The sequence below is a fragment of the Streptopelia decaocto genome (genome assembly GCF_964273445.1).
Source record: "Streptopelia decaocto genome assembly, chromosome: 20".
Classification (NCBI taxonomy): Eukaryota; Metazoa; Chordata; class Aves; order Columbiformes; family Columbidae; genus Streptopelia; species Streptopelia decaocto.
In genome coordinates this window covers 5,760,640-5,782,697 of record NC_138675.1, presented here as the reverse complement: position 1 = coordinate 5,782,697, position 22,058 = coordinate 5,760,640, and the positions used below count along the sequence as shown (strand labels likewise).

Sequence of the window (22,058 nt, the reverse complement as noted above, 5' to 3'; positions counted from 1 at the left end):
GCACCAAGGTCCTGGAGTTGAGCCGCTGACCACACAAAGACACAAAGGTTGTTGGGTGCTTTCCAAAGGAAGCGCTCAGCTCACACTTCCTCCCAAGAGCGGTTTATCTAACGAAGTCAAAAGCACCCGAGATGACAACGGGGAGACTAGAAAGGAAAAATAACCAGTTTTGCTCTAAGTTGGCCAAGGACATGTCTCTGCTCACCTGGGCAAAGGGCCGCGCACACAGACCAACACAACCAGGCACGGCTCGGCTGTAACGCCACACAGCACAGGACTTGAAACAACCCTCGTTCTCAGAGGTTTGCCAGAGCAAAAGCCACTGAAAATCTCACTTTTCCAGGTTCTACCACCAGGTAAAAGCTCCACGACACACACGAGGAATTTCTGCAAATAGCACGTTAACACAAACCCATTTAAGCTCAACCACAGGAGCCGTGGAAAGGGGGGATAGTAAATCAGTGCCGTGGAGTATCTTACAAGTCAGTTATAAGTTGGTCTTTACCCAGTTCCACCCACACTGCAGGACCCCCCGTGTACATCAGGGTGAACGAAAATATGCTCATTTTCTGTGAGAGGTAACAAGTGACAGAGCCAACGACTAACCAGCTATTTTCCAAGTCACTTTTCTCTTAGAATAAGGCACCATTTACTTATTTACCATTTCAAAAGCAGAGTCTGATCACATCCCAGCTCCCAGGGTTGTTTTCTTGGTTGGATATTTTTAATTTGAGGCGAGGAGGCTGTTGTTTCTGCCACCCAAAAAGCAGCAGCGAGTTCCTGTTCAAAGTTATTTCATTTACAAAAACACAGCAACACACACATCGAAGTTGCCACCGGATTTTGAGTTCATTAAATTATCAGAAATGTTTTCATATAAACTCACGCTTGAGTCTTTCAACTCTGGTCAAGCGGGAGGTTTTTCTGGTTTTAAAGCGTCCCTGTCACCCAAAGATCTCCCTGTGTATTGGGTGTCCAAGTGGAATCAATTGAAGACAATTAGTGATGCAACAGCATAAAAAGGAGAGGAATTATAAATAACCCCTGATAAAAATAACAAGTATTAAAGACAGACATAAAAAATGATTCGGATTAGGGGTACAGTCTGGAAACATCTGCAGAAGCATCAGGAGCAGGTATTTTTGCTCTGTTAAATAAAAAAAGGCTGCAGCAACAGTCAGATGGATTAACACCCTGACAGCATTAGTGTTGCTTTGGGTTCCTGCCCTGTCAGGATTCGTAATAAATTGAGTTAGAAAGCCAACTTACCAGAGCTCAGCTCATCGTGTCCTGCACAGCAGCTGCAGTTGAGTCTCCCCGAGCGTCCTCAGACCCACGAGGCCGCGCTGAGCGGGGCTTTGGAAACACTTCGCTCTGCAGAGAGAAACCACAGGAAGGAGTGAAGACGAGCGGCTGCCGCTCGGGTCCCGGCCGGAGGTGTCGCCCCCGGAGCCCTGCGGCTGCGCTCTCGCTTCCCCCGGAGCGGGGATGAGCCAGATTTGGGTTGGAAAAGCCCCTCAGGATCATCGAGTGCACCCGTTCCCCACCCCAGCGCTGCCCCATGTCCTGAGAACCTCATCTCCATCTGTCCAACCCTCCAGGGACGGTGACTCCCCCACTGCTCGTCCACAGGCACTCAAGATGCCGCTAAAATTCTTCCTTTCTTTATGTGAACGCAATAGTCTGTGTCAGTGTGAACTGCCACTTAACAACCGACATCCCCTCACCAGGCCAAGCGGACAAACTGCCTTTCTCTGTCACTCTTCCCTCGGGGACAAAGGGGACGTTAATGACGGTGGTGCCAGGCACCTCAGCTGCACGTCGCTTCCACCGCAGGACGGTGTTCAGACCAGCTGCTGTTTCTTTTGTGAACTTCAGTCAAAATCTTCATCTTCTTCCCTGTAACCTCGAATGGCCATTTTATAATCAAAACATCTGGCGTCATTCATTCACAAGAAATTAAAAACCAAAAATCACAAGTTCCCCAGCGCGTAAGGAGGGAAGAGCAGGAGGTGGCGAGGAGCAAACCCAGCGCGAGGCCGACTCGCTCGTGGAGTTGTTTCTGTCCCACCAGCCCAGGCTGTGACCGCTAAAACTGGTTTTAAGTGACCTCAAGGGAACTTTGCTCTATAACACGCGACATCTGAAGGGACGCGACTTTGTAGAAGGGAACGGGATAATGGAAAAGCCGCTCCAGCTCAGTAAGAGATGGTGGGGAGGAGAGGAAATGGACTTTCAAAGGCTGTTTCTGCAGGTGACAGCACCAAGCAGTGCCGGTTGTCGCTCGCACCGCGCGGTACGAGGGGGTCAGAGAGGAAACGCTGCGCTCTCCTTTCTGAGCCTGCATCCCTCCCACACACACAGCAAAAGGGGAAAAACCCCAATATTAAAAAACAAACCAAAAATCTCCTTCCTCCTCCTGTTTGGGACAGGTACCAGAACCTCAGAAAAAATACTAATTAAAAAAAGCAGTTATCTGCAGGCAGCATGGAGCTGTTCTTCCTTTCCCCAGAGGACAAGAACAAACGATGGGAAGACGCCTCCAGTCCATGATTTTTATTGAGACGAGCGCGTCCTGCGTGGAGAGCGCCTGGAGAACCTCAACAACGGCCCTTGGAGCCACTGAGCTGCTGCTCTCCCGGGGAAACCGGAGCCTCCAAATCTGAGCGGGGGGGAGAAATAAAACATTGATTTAGGGAAAAAGATGGAAACGAAGCCACCTGAATGCACTTAAAATCTGGGGTGTTCATGTGCCACCTGGGCTCCCTCCCCACCAGCAAACCCCAACCCAGCAGCGGCCTCTGCAAAGTTCCATGACATCCATTTGCTACCTCCTGCAAATTTGCCCCCAAATTTATATTTTTTTAAGCTAAAAAACTTAAATAGTTTAGATCAGATGCTGCAGAATGAACAGAGCTGCCATATAAACAAAAGGATGATCTGTTCTCTGTGCTCCGGCCTCTGGTAAATACGGAGGGAGAAGCGAGTGAGCAGACAGGGACCTGCAGGCACCCAGACACCGCAGAACGTTTGGTCTTTATAACATGGCACAGCACAAGAATTTATGAGAATTGAAAGTGTGATTCATGTGAGATCTCAAAGTCACAGCACAACTTCTTTTTTACCACCCTGAAAGCAAGAGGAGGAAATCTATCGGAAAAACAGAATTACACATTTTTTCCACAGCAAGTGCTGTAAACACCTCCAGAGTCTGTGGGTGTCAGCGAATGAAGTGTGAGCCACAGGTTGGACAGAACACAAAGGAAAACGGTGGGTGTTACCGCTCCCTCCAACAGCTGACCTGGCTCCTACAGAAACAACGTCATTCCCACGTTCACCCACCTGCTCCATCGTACTCCACGGACGTGAGGAAGAGCCCGGCCGGCGGGGCCATGGCGTTGGCTGGGAACGCCCGCGAGTCTTTCATCTCCAGTAACTCCTTTATGTGACGAGGTGTCAGCCTCCCCTGGCCAACTGCAACTAGAGCCCCGACCATTCTCCGCACCTGCAAAATACAGAGAGCGCGGCTTAGGAGCTGCCCTTGTAACACTTGATGAGATTGGGAGATTCTGTGTCCTGTGCTCGTGCTGTCAGAGCATCGTGCTGTGGGACAGCCCACGGTTACTACTGATCAGCCCAGAAATCAGGGAGTTCAGTGCCTGTTGCTCAGGAAAGAACGATATCACCATGATTTCCTATCATCACCCTGCTCCTGAACAGGGGTACATTGTTATTACTAGACCCACAGGTCCCAAAAAGCCTAATTTCAGGTGGCACCACATCTTCTAGTGACCAAAGCTGGTGGCAGGGAACAGAACTAGCAAAATCAACTTGCTGCCTTTAAGCCGTCCCTCCCTACAGCTAAAGGCGTCAGTAGGAACGAGGTGAGGACCCGTAACACAGCACGACCATGGAGCAGGGTCGTTCTCATCGCCCGCGAGCAGAAAGCCGAGCAAGGACGGTTTCTGTTCCAGCAACAGCGGCGCCCGCGGCCCCGTCTGCGGCAGGAAGCTCATGTGGCAGAGCTGAGCTCAAGGTGGTTCGTAACACACAAGCGAGGCTGTTTGCAGCTGGGGTCTGTGTAGGGGCTTGTTTCTCTCTCAAAAAGCCAAAAGAGAGAAAACAAAGGAAAAAACCCAAATAAGTAGGACAGCCCACAAGAAAGTGTCCCCCAGTGTGGCAAACTGGCATTTCGGACACCTCTGCGTGTCACAACTTGTGTCCCTCCGCACTCGGGGGTTCCAGAACCAGCGGGTTGGCACAGATTTCACACCACGGTGCTCATGCCCCTCACGTCCCGTCCTCCAGGCTCAGGTTTTACAGGCAACAGCAGCACCAGCCCACGCGGGGGAAAAGGGTCCAGCAGACACTGTCCTGTGTGGACACGGCCCCGCTCGCACAGGCACCGTCAGTCCTTCGGCCTAAATAAACATTAACTCCATTCGGGACCTTTCAAGGGCATAGCAAGCTCTCCATGAACTGAAACGTCGTGCTGTAATGAAACATCGGTCTAAGTTTCTGACCCATTAACATTTACAAAAGAATAAACCAAGGTCCACAAAGCAACCTGATTGTGTTTATCACCGTTAAGGAGAAAGGTCCACCAAGCCCAGATATATTTATCCAAAGCCCTACACGCTCTGGTCTCAAACTGCTCTGGGTTCCAAGAGCCTGTGAGCAGATGGCACCAGATCCCTGACATCTATTATTTTATCCATCCCTCACTAGAGGTCATTGTGAGCTGTGACTTCAGCCTTCCTGAGCTGGTCTAAGTGCAGACTGAGATCTGAAATTGCCCTGTGTTTGCTGTCTTCCCCTTTCAGTGTGCTAGTCAGCAAAGACGTCTACATAGAGCTTCTGGGGCTGTTTAACCCTTTTCTCTAATGAAACCATCCAGATGTACAGGTAACTTCTCTCTGCACAATGTCACTAAGTGGCATTTCAGTTATAATGTGCTAAATGGGTTACCGGCATTTTCCCCGTGTCACAGGAGCACCTGATGAGCTGCATATCGAGCCCCCCTCTCCAGCACGTTGTTGTTCTTCCCTTGCTCGTATTCAGACACCCACTGCCAGAGAGCTCACAGAGCATTACTTGGCACAGGATAAGAAACAAATCCGGTTTGTCAAAACAGAATAAAAAATAGCTGCTTGCCGTTCCCACAAAACACCCCCTCTCTCCTCTAAAAACAAGCCCTCTCTTGCCTGTTCTCCATCTCCAGAGTGTGACCACGGCCAGGGGAGGCAGAGTGGGAACCGCCAGCTCTTTCCTAACGACGTGATCCATTAAGCTGTGGGGAGAGTTGTCTCCCCTGAGGATACAGCGGCACAAACCCCGCTGGAGTTATTTCAAAGGAAACCAGAGGCCAGACAGCACGGCAGAGGGAGAGACCCTGCAGTCATGCCTGCGTAGCTGAATCAGGTCTTCCCATCCCTCCTTTGTGCGACGCTCAGGATTACTTCATGCTCCAAAGCCAGAAAGTAAAATTCCAGGCAGCCCTGGCTGGGCCTGGTGCCATTCCGCAGAGCAAAACCATATGTCTGTTGGTTTTTACCACTCAGGCTGCGAGGACAAAACTTGCGGAAAACAAAACTTTCCATCCTCCCACGTGGTTCTGTGATTTTGGACATTCATTTTGGACGCAAACTTAGGAGATTCTGGTTCTACCAGCTCAAAGAAAGAACACAGAACCTCAGCTTTGCGATGGCATGTCCCTGTGTGTGACACGCAGCTGTGACACCGTCTCTGTGACAGAGACAGCACCGCGCAGGGATGCGACGTCGCTAAACCGATCAATGGTTATAGTGACAGCAGCACTTTGGTCCTTGGAGGCAAAGTGAGCGCTGAACGCAGCACCAAACAGTACCTGTCGGTAAAGGAACGACCTGCTCCTGAACTTCAGCTCCCAAAACTCCAGTCCCCTGAAGAACGAAACAAAAGAAAAAGCATTTAAAATCACATTTCAAATGGCTCTTCTACCCACAAGGGAAGTGTAAGTCATAGGTGAACATGAGTAGAATGAATGAGCAGCTGCACAGCCCCTAATTAACCTGAAACAGCATCAGGAGCTTTCCAACACCAGACTGCTCGTTTGCCACTTGAACGCAGACATTTTCTGGCCAATTCCTGCCTGGTTTATATGTACTTGGTTTTACGGGGCTTCCCCTCACCAGATCTGTCCATACAGATGCCATTTTCCAGGAAGTTTTATGGTAGTAGCCAATATTCCCCATAAGAACTCTACAGAGGTTCCAACACCGACACTTGCATCCTCTGCTAAATCTTTACAAATTACTTTCTAAGTATTTTAGTGGTTTTGTTGACGTCCGAATACCAGCTCTAACTCTAAAACCCGGTGCAGACCCGTTCTCAGGAACGGTCCCACAGGGAAGAACCTCTAACACGTACAAATTAATAAAATAAATCTGATATGCATATTGGATATCTATAAAAACATACACACACACATATTGTACATCAGATATGCCAGCAGCACAACAGGTTTTTACTTCAGGACCTGCATCTCCAAACTTCCATGTGACCAAGCAATTCTGGAAGTCACTGATAAAAGCAACGATAAAATAACAATAAACACTAAACAAACCAGCATTTTAAGTGCTCCTTATATCCCATAGCATCCCTACAGCAAACAAAGACAAAGGTTACCTTGCATAACCCAGAAAAGCAGCTATTCACATGCAAACCCTCTGCTGTTCTGCCCCACAATGAGCCCAGTGACCAGAGGACTATGGGGACTGGAGCACAGCTGGAACATATTGGGCTGGAGCACAGCTGGAACATATTGGGCTGGAGGGGCTGCTGGGAACACCTGAGCGTCAAGGGAGGGATGGTGACTGCACCACTGCCCTGGGCAGCCTGTTCCAGCCCTTTGGGGAAGAGATTATCCCAAATTTCCAACCTCACCCTCCCCTGGCGCAACTTGAGGCCGTTTCCTCTGGTCCTGGTGCTTGTTCCTGGGGAGCAGAGCCCGACATCCCCGGCTTCAAGCTCCTTCCAGGCAGTTCAGAGATCCCTCCCCTCAAATATGGGCCGACATACTTGGGAAAAATACCCTGTAGACTTTGTAAGAGAACAAGATATTTTTCTTTAGGAGTGAAACCTGGTTTTTCTTGTCAATCTCACAGCCCGTTTTGCTTACCGGCAAAAAATCCAGCTGTGTTTTTGCCCCGCTTGGCAGCACCAGCCAGCACCTTGCAATGAATAATACATATGCAGCTACCAAACAGGTGGGAGAGCAATTGCTCTCCAGGAATATGTGATGGGGGCTAAATTTCTGAACACATCCTGAGCATTCAAAAGCATTTTGTAGGGAAGGGACACTAACTCACTTCCAGTGTTGCTGAGCAACTGAGTTTGATGGAAGGAATCACTGGAACAGTCAGGCTTTGAAACAGACAAGTGGCCAATTCAGGAGGTTGGTTCAAGTTCAGAAAGGAAGGAACGAATCAGAAAGAAAAGCTGCATTATTTGACTAAGAGACCACGGTTTATCATTCTACAGATTCCTCCCTCTGAAGCAGAAAATAAATCTCCTTAGATTAGGTTAAAAAAAAAGATAAAGAAACTTATTTATAAGCTTTTCCTGCTATCCCAGCCCTTTCATTGCAGGAACAGCTCATTCTGCAAGCAATCCACATGCACTTCAGGGGTATCTGCTGTCTTATTTGCAAAATGAGCAAACAAACACAAAGCTCCATGTCTGCAACTGTTCCCAGAAGGAGAGTTTTACAGATTAAAAGTAACTAGCACACTGTAATAAAAAAACAAACAACAAAACCCCAACACCACACGGTCTGTCACAAAGACCCAAACCCCACAGCTGCTTTTCTCTAGGTCTGAAAACTCATGGTTGTGGTTATTACTAACAAAGTATTCCAAGAGAGTTAAATGCCATTTATACGCATTGAAAGTCAGCTTCTCAAAGCCATCCCCTTCAGCCTAAACATTCATTAAATCAGTTTATATCGATACTTGATAAAAATGACGTGCTACAAAACTCAACTTTGGATGCATGTGCCACCAAAAGCAAAAAATACTCCATCGGAAACTACCTTGATGCTTTTGATTCAGTTTTTAGGTTCCCCCTCTCTCTCTCATGAGCTTTTTTTGGCCTCGTGCGCCCAATTCTGAGCAGGAAAAGCAGGAACCAGACAAAATGGGAGGAACTGGGAAGAACTGAAAGACCAGGGTTCCTCTGAGCATACAGATCTGTCTCTGTTTCTTTTTGCAGCTCCCTTTCAGTTTTTGTGTCACAACTGCAGGCAAAACACGCCGTTCAAAGACATGGGGAAAGGAACAGTGGGCTGTTTGCAAAGTGCAGCGAGGTTCCGAAGCTTGGAGCATGGCACTTACTGTTACAGAGAGCTCAGCAGGCATTCAAATTGGGGAAAACTACAAAGAAAAGGGTCTTCTCCTCATCAGAAAGCAGGAAAATGTGGTTTGGAGACAGACAACAGCCACGTATCTGTGAAAGAAGCCAGCATGAAAGCAAAAGCCGTGTTCAGATAATAAATATCCATGATCTTTCTGGGAAAAAACTTCAGTTTCTGCTAGACAGAGAATATATCCAGCCACTTGATTTCCATACTTGCAAGACCTGGTACTGAAAGAACCTGACGCTCAACAATCTTTTGTTTATGTAATGACTGAGGAATATTGGACTTTCCTTCATCAACAGCCCCTGGGAAGACAGGAGGAGTTCCTGGTGTGGGGTGAGAGGATTTGCATGGCAGTGACCCCGGTGCTGGCCGGGTTTCTTCCTTCTATTTGCAGCCTTTAGGCAAAACCAGGACAGCAGCGGGGGGGGAAATAAATCCCGTCCCCTGGCAGAGCTGGTCTTTAGCAACCAAAATGCTGGAAGTACCTCACAAGTGCTTGCTCTGTGCCAGATTCCATACATCAGTTTAGAATATCCTATATAAGAATGCACAAACTGGACCGGTTTCGCTGCCCTCCTTCCTGCTCAGGAGGGGAAGGAAAGAAATGTCCGTTCTGAGCTGTCACTGGGCAGAACGTGCCGACACCAGCACAGGACGCGGAGCACACAGGAGGTGAGTTCTCCAAGCAGCTCGGAGCGAGCAGCAGCTGATCGGAGCTGATCTGGGCTCTCACCTGTGCTCGTAGTGATGGGAGAGGAGACCGGCAGAAGGTCGGATGTCCACCTGGAAGATGGTTCTGATGGGTGACTGGAAAGGCGTATCAGAGTTCTGTGAGCGAAAGGTGCTGAAGTCGTGGGTTCCCAGCAGGAACTGTGCTGCATCCTGCATGGCCGGCACGTTCAGGGGGCTGAAATTAAACCAAGAGTTAAAGGAGCGGAGCATCGGTGGATCAAAGTCCAATTAATTGATGAGAGGCTTGAACCTGGCACTCAGATTTAACACTGCAGCATTGCAGAAACACATTTTGCAAGATGGAGTTTGTCTTGCAATGGCCCAAACCACAAACCAAGATGCCAAGCGGCCTGAGGTCTGAAGATACTCCAAAGCCCAGGCTGGAGGAGGGGTTGGCAGGCACAGGCTTTACACAAACCTTTATCCTGCTGTGCTGCTTCTAGCAGTTCATTTCAAATAACTATTCAAATCGCTAAAATCCTTCACAGTATCTGGATCCTATCAACTGTAAAAGTTGTTGCCAGGTAAGAAAATATCAAACACTACGATGGTTTTCCAAACCTTGGATTTGCAACAGCCAGAAGATGAAATTAGGAAGTAACACAAATGGAATGAGTGAGAAAACTATCAGAGATGAAGCCAGTAAACCCAAGGAGATACAGAAGAAAGGGCCAAGAGCAAAACTCAGAATGTCAAGTGTCATCCAGATTTCTTCATTTGAAGTATCTAGGTCTGCTCAAAATAGTCTCAAGCAAAGGAATTTATATACAGAAAAGAAAGTCAGTGATTTAATGTTAGGACAATATCACCTTTGTTCCTCTTGTAGGACAGTTGAGATTACATTCCTTTGATTACCTGCAATCACTATTCCAACAGTGGTGATGAAATTACCATAACTGGCTACAAACCTGTTTCTCTATAATGTGGAAAACTCCAGTATGTTTATCTCAGTACAACGTAAACTAAAGGACAACAACAAATTATCTTCTGGGGTTTGTTTGTTTTTCCCTCACCCACTGTTTATCAAGCCCTAAGTTTGGTTTTTTAAATGGCACTGAATTTGTTTTTCTTCCCTTGCATATACAAGCACTGATTTGTTATGACTCAGTGGCTACTCCAAGAACACGAGTGAATTCTGAGCTCGATACACTGGTTTGTTATTGTAGGGTTGCTCAGACTCATTGGCTTTCACTATTCAAACACACAAGCACTGGGGGAACGAGAGAGCAGATTTACGTGCAGTCATGTAAAATAGGTCTGGGGGAAAAAGAAAAAAGGCATTTTCATTCTTGACGGCCTGTGTGGTCACACCTAAAGCTCTGAGATTCGCATTTCTGCCCGTCTGCATCACATCAGAGCGCGGCTCCTCCAGCCACCTGTCTGAACGGCTTTGCTGGATGAACTGGCGAGGTCGGCTGAGGAAACGCTCCTCGCGTCCACGGGGAGGAACGTGAGGGACTCTACCCAGGGTTATGGGGCATGTGAGCAGCGCTAAGTGTGTTTATCGCAGGTACAACCAGCAGTGCAATTAAAAAGAGCCCTAAGTCTCAGGTCTCTGAACACAACTCAGTGCAGCCGCACTGATTTCAACGGGGAAATCTTGTCAATATGAACAGAGAATCTGGTCTCACATGTGGAAATTACCCCCTTCCCACTCCCCCAAAAAAGCCAACCCCTTCCAGGGCGTGGATGAGGTTTAATAGAACACACTCACCCTCCCGGCGGAGCCCAGCAGAGATCCCTTTCGAACACGGGTATTTCGGAATGATGACGGCAGCCCATCAACAGCCGATACACGTAGGTTCTCGACAGCGCCGAGAAGCGTGCGTGGAAGCTGCTGGCCACTCGGTAGGCGTTCAAAATGCTGCCGGGACAGAAGAGAATGAGTGTGATGGAGGGAAATTTCACGCCTTAATTCAAAGGCTTTCACCTGATCAACACATAGATGGGAACTGAAATGTGTAATGGATTATTTGAGAAACCGCACTTACAATTAATTAAATATCATGCTTTCCTGACCGTCAGTGACTGACCAGGGACCAAGGATTCGCACCTGTAGGATGTCACAGGCAGCTCTCAACTAGAAGAAGGCAGAAGAGCCTTGGCATCACCCCTCTCACCAAATACACGGTGAAACGGACTTTGGGTCATCTATCAACACGTTTTGGGGATGCTCACGCCACCACAAGATTGATTGGTCCTTCAGTTAAGAAATCACAACGGATAGTACTTGTTCTTTGTTGCAAAAGCACCTCCCAGCCCACCAAATTGTGCTGCATCTGGCTGAGTTCCCCCACTTTCCTCATCACACTTAAGCTGAGAAGCAGCGATTTCCCAATGCCAGCTGACTCCCTCCCTGCCCAGCTGCAGCGCACACCTTCCCAACACCTTCCCTACACCCTGCCCTCCTGCTTTTACACAACCATGGTCCCAAACACGAGTGGGAAGGACTCCCCCAACAACAGACACCTCCGTGCTCCCTCTCCACGGCGGCTACAGCGCATTGGAGCAGATGGAGATGGTTGAAACTGGGTCACTTCCCTCCCACCTCCCCCCACAACCTCCAAGACAAACAGGACTTTGCCGCAGCAATGCAAATAAAGGTGCATCCCACCGTCGCCTACATTCGGTCTGTCTGAAAGCGGCAGAACGCGGCGCACAGGACGCCTCCCGGGAGATGGTTCATGTCTGCAGAAAATGGCTTTTGGGAATGTTCGTGTCTGCTCGTCTTCCACTGACTCTGGGCAGGTAACTCAAGAAGCAGCTTTCTAGGCAGCTGAACTCCCCTGTTTTTCTTCTATAAGCAACAGGGAGAATTTGCCTTGTTTCTCTAAGCCGACGCCACCATTACCATCAAACATAGACAGCTCGAAAGGCAGAAGGGAGGGTACAGAGGGAAAAACACCCCTTGTCAGAGGGGAAAAACCCTTCCCTCTGGCAAGGGAAAAAGCACAGCTCCCCTTGGTTCTGCTCCTTCCCCAGAGCGTTAGCACTGAGCTCAACCTGTCAGCAGCAGTTTTTACTGGATTTGATTCTCCCTTATGCCAGAGTACTGGCTGCTCACCACGGTGCAGCAAGGAGTCACTACTACACCAGCATAATCCTCTGCAGGTGTCATTCTAGACAATATCTCTCTTTAGAAGGTAGTTTTTTCTCCTGCTATGTGCCTTTCTGTCTTTGGAGTTCGACATAGCGAGAAGGGACCCAAGGCAGCCAAAAAACATGACAGCATTTGGGGTCAAGTAATAGACAGAGCTATTTATTTGTTTTAAAAAGGTTGGTGCTTCGGGGATTTTTGCCAGCCCAAGCGCCTCTGGCTCACAACCCTCGGCTGCCAAGGCTCAGACCACAGAACAACACATGAAAGCTGAGCCACAGGCCTGCACCGAGATCTGCAATAACAAGCCCAGGGGATTGCTGCACTGCTACAAACTCACAGCAGCAATGCAAACTACATCCCCCAGGCCTGCAATGGAGTCTGAACCCAGGACCTCCAGCCTCTCCTAAACACAGTAATATAATTATTACATTTACTTTCCTCTGTCTACATGCCTCCACAAGCATTCCATCGACCTTGAGCTTCTTTTGTTAATGCCTATGTAATTTTATTAAAGAACCATTCTTTAACTCTCTCTGATAGAGGGATTCTTTCAGAACAGCCTATTTGTGCTCACATTATTCTTCCGGGCAGGCATCCTTTCCTGCCTCTCCCAGCAGACCCATTTGCTACCACAGGCTCCTTCTAGCTCAGAATGTTTTTCAAGCATTTATTCCAGCAGCTACATTTCAGGTCTTGTTAAGATTCTGTTTTCTGATAGACTGCTGGCAAATAAAGACTCTGGCATTCTTCAGCTTTTCAACAGAGCCCAAATTTCACAGGAGGTTGAAGGTAAAAAAGCCCAAAGACATCTAAGTAGAAATAGCAATGTATTAGACACAGAGATGTCTTCCAGAAGTACATCCTGCTCTCTGCACTGACAAGAGAAACTAAAGGCCAATTTGCAGGAGGTGGGAGGAATCCCAGCTCTGTCTTCTTGTCACCCAGACAGCTTTTATTGTGCGCTTACAAAACTGAAACCAGAAATAGAAGGTGCAAGTCTGCGCTATTACCGTCCCTACTTAAGTGACAGCAAAGTCCTCCTGAAGTTACTCCATCCATGCAACACACTCTGATCTTTGTCAATAATATCCTTTCGAATACGCTTTGCAAATCTAAAAGACAGATCAGTTGACAGAAGAGACCCATCACACTACAAAGATGGTTATTATTGCTGATGATACAGTCAGCCAGATCGGAATCTTGTTTCCCTTCCAAGCTCTATCGACAATAACGTGTTCTCACAAAGATCCCTCCCTCCATCACTCCCTGCCTGCAACCACATGAAAGTGCTGAGTTTTCTCTTGGGCATTAGCAGAGAATTCTTCTTGGCAAAATAATATTTGCAGAGGGAGGGGATGCTTGCTGAATACGCTCAGACTCATGCCCGTCACCAAGCTCCTTAATGGAAAGCAGCTGAACCATTTCTAAAAGGTTCAGCCCAAGGGAGGAAGGAGCGGAGCCGACTGCATCCTGATAAACTCAGACTCTCTAACCGCTCAGGACCGTATCGATTCTGTCGGAGAGATTCACCTCCTCACGTGTACCCGTCAGATCTCAGCGCGAGACCAACATCTTTTGCTGTCTGTGAGATCCCCGACTTCAAACTTCCTTCAGCAGCGATCCTGTTCGAGCTGAGAGTGATCAGTGGAGGTATCACAGAGCCAGCTATAACTATTTACCTGTACGACTACTATTAATTGTACAGAAAGTGGCGGGGTCACACCAGCAGTTTTGCTCTCCAGGACAACTTATTCCATTAAAGCCAGACAACACAACTCACAAAGGACAAGCCTAAACTCAGGGGAGAGACTGCAATTCAGTGGCTGGTGACACATAGAACAGACTCATTATTGCAGAGCTTCCCTCTGGCTGTAAAACCAGCTCGTTTTGACTCCCAAACAACTGCTTTAGTCTTTTAAGGAAGGAAATGAAAACGATGACCTACTTCATGTTCCCTGTTACCGCTAGAGCATCCAGAAAGGGTTTGACTTCCAGCGCGTATAGATTCTGACCTACTTTTCTGTCTGAGCAAAAATAACCACCAAAACCCCACATAAGTCAAATGCTATTTCAGAATCTCTATATTTTTTTTTTAATTGACACAGCAGTCTGGAAAGAAATCATCCCCAGTCCCAGCCCACAGCAGCTGCATCAGGCTCTTTACACATATGTCAAAGAAGGTGAAAGATGTCAAGGGACAGTAACTCACAGATGTTCAGCATGCAACTCAGCTAGTGAAAGAGAGAGAGATCTGCTGCGTCCTGGCCTCTCTCTGCAGAGGAATCCAGCTGCTGCTTTAGGAGGGCAGCAGAGGAAATGGAATTGTAAGTGCAAAACCATCAATCCAATATTATCATGCTGATACTCAATCTCAGGTTTGGGATGTGTGATCTAGTTTGTTCCTGGCTGGCTGTGGGATGTGCAGTGAAAGCAGCGACAGCAGTATTTGCTTTTCCTTCTGATAACCACTGCGAAACCTTTGCTTTCAGAGGAAGACTCAACCGACTCTGCAAACTGCTAAAGCACATTTTTGCAAATAAGGTGGGGGTGGAGAGAAATTTCCCTTATGGATTTCTGGGGACCGACAGTCATGCATTTCTAGTGGCAGCCAGAGAGGGGAAATGCTGTTCCCAAACCTGTCTGAGGGCTGTCAAAGGAGCTGTGAGCATCCAGGGAGAAAGGGCAGTAAAAACAATATAATAAACAGCCACTAACAGGAACTATGTGCCTCTAGTAGTGAGGCTCTCACAGAGCCTTCCTGACCTCAGATTCCAAGGATTTTCCTCCCTCTTCCCCCTCTGATGACTCCCCTGGTGCTGGTTCGGAAGGGAAAGAACGGGAGATCATCACTGCATTCCCTCCTATCTCCAACAAGCGCGAAATAAACAGATTTTGACTTGGCACCAACTCACCGGATTGGCTCAGGCTTCAGGTGGTAATTAAGACCTAGGACGAGCTGTTTCTCATTAAATATCGGCTTCCCCGGTGCCCTCTGGATGTCCAGGTGAGCAGCGTTGCAGAGCGCGTGGACGCCCGCGTCTGTTCGGCTGGAGATGTGGAACTTGATGGGAACGACGGGCCTCAGGTTCTGCGCTGCCTTCTGAAAGCCAAAGTGAGACGGAGTCATGAATAGTGGACCCGCTTCGAGCTAATCAGGAAAAAACACCTTCCTCACTAACCGCACGTCTCCTTATTGCTCACACAGAGAAGCTACTCGGAGCTTTACCACAGGCTGCAAAGGGATGGGGAAGAGCCTGTTTGGGGGGCTTCTCCAGCACCAGTGGCTTCTCACCTTCTGTCCTGAAAACACCTCAAACAGAACATCCAAAAATGCCACATGAGCTTCCACACATGTCCAAAATAGAGGAAAAAATATTCATCTCCCTACTCTTTGCTTTAAATCATTGGGTGAGTGGGAAGGAGGACAGAGAATCACCCATTTAAAGCCAGACACCACCCCTGCAATTTACTGCAAAGAACTGGACTCAGATCTTTAAAGAGCTGCAGAACCCAAGCGTTAAAGTGATGGGAACAGCACACAGGGATGTCCGAATGACATCAGCCTGAAGGAGCTGGGGCTGCATCCTTTGCTTCCAGGGCAGGCCAGAACGGTGTAAAATATTATGGTTTATTGCTGCAGGCAGAAGTTCTTTTCCGTCCACGAAGGGAGCAGGGTTGCAGAGGGCAACGTGCTTCCATTAATTGCTGAGAGCAGACAGGGAGCCAGGGGACCCGACGAGTAGTAGCGCAGCACTGATGTAATGCATTTATTAGTCCCGCTGAGAAACAGAAATACAAACAGATCTAAGAATCAAGACACAGATCTCACAGTATTTGAGGAGCTGACTCTGAGCTACTCCAGCAGGTACAAATAACCACCAGGCGAGCACACGACACTGACAGTCACAAAATGAAATTTCCTTATATTCGTTGCTTCCACAGTTGCATTAACGCAGGACTTTGCTGATCCCCAAGAGTAGTTTTCTTCAGGAGCTAGAGCTGCCTTAATATTCAGGCGATGTCCCCCTCACGCTAAGACCTCTGCCACAGCAAGGTTAAAGCAGAAAATGACAAATCATATTTATACCATCACAGAGTTCAAGCTTATTAGAGCTAACAGGCCCCAAAATCACAGTGCAGCTGAGATGTACTTTAAAAATTAGTTAGAAAACTATTGTGACCAGCTGAAACTTACTATTAACACAAGGGGAAGGACAGCGATTGAGATCCTGTAGGTTCCACATATGGATTTTGGCAGAGATTTGCTGGAGAATCCACCTGTGGCTACGATTTCTCTTCCCCTTTCCCACCTGCTCCTCTCCGCACAGCGGGGTTTGGTCCCCACACTGTTCCTGCCTTTCCTTTCTGCCCACAAACAAAGCGCTGGAAAAACAAATGAGTGAATTACCACAGGCTCCTGCTGGGAAAGTCAATAAAACCCCGCTAAATAAGTCATTAATACGGTGTCTTTTAATCAAGATGCGCACACAAAAGAGAGAGAGTGCGAAAGAGATGCTAACACAGTTAATTAGATGCTATATATTTAAGGCTCAGGAAGTTGACTAGAAATGTTCTTTCCCATCTCCGCTCCTGCGTAGTGAACCCAGCAGTGGTCTTTATTAGATTTTAATTTGGTACCAATAGTGAATAAAATTTGAACTGCTGACTCACAAATACCTTCCAGACTCCGACTATTTGAGCAGACGGGATTCTGGGCTTTCAGAAACTTACCCTCAAAATGCGGAGGGAAGCCAGGAAAAAACGTAACTGAGCTGCAGGGGAAGGCCTGGGAAACAGAGCAAAAATGACCCCAGCCTTTTCCCCTTCCTAATCCTTCTATGTGGAGTTCACATGTGGTTACAATGAAAATCTTTATTTATCACCCGTAAGCAGAGAGAAGCAGCCAGAAATTAAATAGTCTTCTGCAGTAGACCTTGGCTTGTGCCTCAGCAATTCATCTTAAAGAAGAAGCTGCATTTTAAGAGCAAAGTTTCTGCAAAGATCTGGTTGGGTTTTGCAGGCCCCACCCTTCCTCCACCCTCTTTTCTCATCAGGCAAAAACCAGCCAGTGAGAACATAGTGGAGTGAGGGCAGTGGGAGAAAAAGAACAGGACAGAACATGGAAAACATCCTCTTCTCTTGTTCTGGGCTTGGAGAGGTTTGGCTACGGCATTCCCTTGGATCCCACACTGCATCTCATTTCCATCACTGCAGCTGAACAAAGCTGGATAATAAGAACAGTGGATCTCCTCTTCTCCACCAGCAGGAGCTGAGCACTATGGAAAGCAGACTGGAGAGGAACAGAGGATTGCAGACTCCAACTTTAATATTTCATTTACATCCCATCCTAATTAATCTCCTTAAAGAGAGAAATTCTGGACTGCTGAGTGAGCTTGCAGCAATTCAGAAATTACCCCTTCACCTATGCAAATATATCTGTACCATCCAGACGGCCTCTGAGGTCTCAGCAGGCCTCCCAGGCGGTACCTGTTAGCACAAGCAACAGCTACTCACTTCAGCAAAAGGTGCTACACAGGAGATGCTCCTTTGCAGTAGGGACATTTGTAAGAATTGAGGCTGACGCACCAAGTTCTGCATCTCGTTAGCTTCCACAAGGAACGGGACGGAGCCAAGTCACAGGACTCCAACTTCCCGAGCTGGGGAACCAAGGTCTGGAATTTTGGTTTGGACTCATCACTAGCAAGCTGGGCTTCCAAGTGCTTCCAGACAAATACGTTGCCTCCAAAAAAGAAAGGACGGACTGTCTGCAAAGTTTACCCCCCTCAAAGATATTTTAAAAGCTCCTTCAAATAGCGACATCTGTCCCTGAACTAAACCAAGCCTCAATTTCCCCTAGACAGCCCCAGGGCTCTGTTACACAGCAGTGCTGAGGACTACAAGACTGTCCATGTCCCGTATGATAAAGTGCTTTATGGTGACAAAGGATTATGGACAGGCCTTCTGCTCCTGTCCAGCAATTTTACCCTGTCACACAGACACCAGCCCAGGACACTTGTAAGGGCACAGTTGTTGAAACACGAGGTGTAAACCCCACAGGTTATCTGCTTGTCTGTAACTGCAAACAACTGTCTGAACATATTTAGGATCTCATCACAGATTTAATTTTGCCCTTCCCTTCAGTTGACTTCCTGGCTTTGGAAAGTTGTGAAGTTCAAGGCTGCAGAGAAATGGAGGAAGATAAATTCCTACAGGCCCCAGAAGTTTTCTATTAAAGTTACTTTAAGACTCCCCATGTGGTTCTAATAGACACAGCCCTGCTCAGCAGTGCCCAGCATCAATACCACCACATGAAAGCAAAGCACATATCCCAGAACTGGCCTGCAAAGTGCTGATACTGTGAAAAGACAACACCAAATAAGTTTATCTTTTTCTTTTTTTTTTTAATTCTTCTTTTTTTCCTTTAATCACCCATCCTACCCATTCGCCTATTAAAACAAAGTTAGTCAGATAATGCAAAACAACTGCCGGGCTCACCCAAAGTCCGGCGCCTGGGGCTGAGACACTGGATGGTTCCGAGGATTAGATAAATGAGATAGAAAGTCCTTTGGGGCTCTTCTTTCAAGATCTGCAAAGTATTTATACACTTTCTCCACAAGGGTCTCAGGCAAGAAGCCATACAAACACACCCTGAGAACTCTTACTCAAACCGTAATTCATCACATGTTCCTCCTGCAGACCGCTTAGCAAGAGCACGCAAGAACTATCACCCTCGCTCAGTAAAACCGGGCCCAGCGTGGAAACGTCTTGGCTGTTGTCACAGAGCGGCTGGGTGGGACAGCAGGTCTGCTCCCGGAGCAGCTCTTCAACAGCCCTGATCCTTCACGGGATTGTGGTTAGTGCACACAGAGCACAGACCATCATGTGTAAGCATGGTGGGTGCATCACCTTCAAACTGCTACGGTTTGTGATCTCAGGTGAGGCAGTCTGACCAAAAATTAGAACAGAATAACAAAAAGGTACGATCTAACCTAAAGCAAGCAGTTCCAACATCTTCAACAATCTCTTCTAAACAGGCACAAGCTTCATTTGTGATGCTTCTACAACAGGAAAGAAAAATCATGCAGCTTCCTTTTGATAGGATTCACCTGCTCTGCTCAAATAAATGCAGCTCAACAGCAGCTTGTCATTAATTACAGTTGCATTATGCAAACATCCAGGTGTGCTGAGTGTTTACACTACACAAGTGACGCACTTTCTACTCGGCAGTGTAACAGCGGCTGTTTTGCTCTCCTATTGCACACTCAGCCCAAGCCCAAACAGCACTTTGGTCCCAAAAGCCATTTTTACATCCTGGAAATCCCTGGGAGCAGCGCAGGAACAACAGCGATGACAGGATCATACCTTTTTTTCTCCAGCAATTAGAAGAACCCCAGAAGAATGGAAATGAAGCATTCTTTTTCCTTTGGAACAATGGATATCCTGCTGTGCTTTGTGTCTGAAAACATCTATCAGAAACATCCCCTCCCAGGAGCACACAGCATCTAGCTTCTAAATCTATAAAGGACTTAGACATGACCTAGACACAGAGCAGCTAAGCCTGCTCAGAACTGAGACAGTTCTACGAATGAGCAGAGGCAAAGCCACAGGTGCCAAAGAAGCTCACATGCTTAATTGCCATCAGGTAATATTTTTCCTTGATAAAGCCTGTAGCTCACCAATGTGACCCTAGAAGTTTCATTTTAGTGACACTATGATTAGCGATGACCTACCTCCAAGTAATTCTGGACTCCAGCTACTGACTGATCGTTCGAAGTCTCCATGACGCCACTGCAGAGCAAAACAAATGCAATAATTACCGATATGTGTCAAGACCCAACGACTTGATACAGAGTCCACAAACACATCCAGAAGTTAACGGGAGACAGTCATCAAACTGTTTGCTATTGAGTCACCTGGATCTTTTTACAGAACTTACAAGGACCAAACACTTTGATGAATGGACAGGAAAGGAAATGCAGCAGTTATCTGCAAGACAGAAGGGTGGAAACAAAAGTCACCCTTTAAATGTTACTCTCTGGACTTGCCCTTAGATGGAGGGTGACATGTTGGGAAGGTAAGGCAGACAAATTACACTAGAAAAGAGTTTGCAGATGAAGTTATTTCAGGGCCAGTTGCAGGTCCCTTTCTTGCAGGCCCTGTGGATTTCATAAAGGGGCTAAAAGACCATGAATACAGTTTGTGAAGAAGTTCCTTCTCCACTGCAGAAGTCACAGCCATTCCCAAAAGCTGCTGAAATGCAGAGAGATACGTCCTGAGGCTAAACCCAACCTACCTTGTGAAGTAATTTAGGTCAGTACCCACAGTGCCACAGACCATGCACTACAAAAGAATTGTGGGTTTTGGCATATGATGGTATTATTCTGCAAAATCCTCATGAAGATAGGCACAATTCCATGAGTTGGAGATGCACAAGTTCTCCCACAGTCTTTTTTTTTTTTTTTTTAATGTATAAAAGCATAGCAACACACCGGGGTGTTTAGGGCCTCAGGAAACCCAAGCTCAGCCAATTCTGCAGGTTTCTCAGCCCACACATCCCTTCACCAGCATCTCTGGAGGTTTCTGAACCACTGAGCACCGGTCACAGCACCGAGTGCCCAACAAACCACCCCCACTGCAGGAAATACAGTCATTTACTCACCCTCCCGAGCCTGAGACCACAAGTTTCCCTTGTTCTCTGTCCTTTGATGTTTTCTCTTTGCCCATTTTATGCATTTCCTGCCCAAAACATCCCCTTAGAGACAACAGCGCACAGTCTGGCTCCCTGTCTGCTGTCCCCTACTCAGCCATGGATTTATCACCCAAAACACTCACCCACCCTTTCCCCAACCCCTCCTTGGTGCTCTCCCCTCACACATGGCTGACCTGAGGCACCTACCTATATTTAGTGCCAAAGTACTGAAAGAACACTAGGTACCGGGTTGGGGGGGAAACCATCTTTGCTCCCCACAGCCCTACGGCGGCTAAGGGCACCGGCATGCACGGGCAGCCTGCCCGCCCCTCGGCGCCGAGAAGGGCAGGGCCTGGGCCGGCTTCCCGCCGGCGGCCCGCCCCGCTCCGCCCGCTTCCGCCGGCGCGCCGGCTGACGCGAGGCCGGGGATGCGGCGGTCGGAGCGGGCCGCAGGGCCGGGCCCCTCGGCGGGGGAGCCCCCACGGCCCGGCTGCTCTCCGCCGGGGGTTTTCCTTTTGCCTGGAAGGAAACAGTGACAGACTGAAGGTGACCCAGGCGGGGATCACCCGGGAACAAACCCCTCTCGAATCCTCGGCTGTGTGTTCTCTTCAGTTTCACTGCAAGCAGAGGTTTTTCAGCAAGCGCCCGCTTTACCGTTTGCCATTAAAAACCACCTGAGCTGGTCGTCTCCTTTGTTTGTTTCTTGTCAATTTCTAAAGGAAATTGATCCCTTGGGCTGTTCCAGCACAGTTGGGGGGGCTTTGGTTGCCCAGAGAATCATAGACAACCGTTTTGGGTGAAAAAGACCTTTAAAATCATCGAGTCCAACCCTTAACCCAGCACTTCAAGTCCACCTTTAACCCACCGCTGTGGACCAACAGCACCAGCTCCTTTTCCCCTATAAACCAGTATAAACAATCACCCAACTCATTAGCAAAACAGGGAGAGCAACAGAAAAATCCCTGCCCCCCTCGCACAAATCTGAGATCTGTATTGAATGTGAAAATCCAACCAGCTTTCAACTCGCACAATGGCATCCAGACTCTATTATCATGAAACTGATGAGTTTCAGTTTTAAAGAGGATGGTAATTTCTAATCCCTGAGCTTGTGCACACACACACACACAGAGGCAGAAATA

At 47.8% G+C, this 22,058-nt stretch overlaps 1 protein-coding gene across 1 annotated transcript; it reads right to left on the bottom strand.

The window, feature by feature from the left end:
- Positions 1–2,528: 2,528 nt before the first annotated feature.
- On the bottom strand, positions 2,529–21,304 carry PUSL1 (pseudouridine synthase like 1). The gene is made up of 8 exons (XM_082069958.1): positions 21,127–21,304; positions 19,961–20,018; positions 15,143–15,330; positions 10,845–10,994; positions 9,132–9,305; positions 5,867–5,921; positions 3,343–3,505; positions 2,529–2,662 (listed from the first exon to the last, which is right to left on the bottom strand). Exons 1-8 carry the CDS (start codon positions 21,225–21,227, stop codon positions 2,601–2,603), a joined length of 951 nt encoding a protein of 316 aa, XP_081926084.1. The 5' UTR covers positions 21,228–21,304; the 3' UTR covers positions 2,529–2,600.
- Positions 21,305–22,058: the final 754 nt, after the last annotated feature.

What these genes read in the sequence shown, in the direction of transcription:
- PUSL1 (XM_082069958.1), bottom strand. Translation starts at nt 21,227, where the DNA reads ATGCCGGTGCCCTTAGCCGCCGTAGGGCTGTGGGGAGCAAAGATGGTT. An exon ending in TGCTGGGCTCCGCCGGGAGG is followed by an intron (nt 9,306 to 10,844) that starts GTGAGTGTGTTC and finishes GTTTAATTTCAG; the next exon opens with CCCCCTGAACGTGCCGGCCA. An exon ending in GGTCGTTCCTTTACCGACAG is followed by an intron (nt 3,506 to 5,866) that starts GTACTGTTTGGT and finishes TGTATTTTGCAG; the next exon opens with GTGCGGAGAATGGTCGGGGC.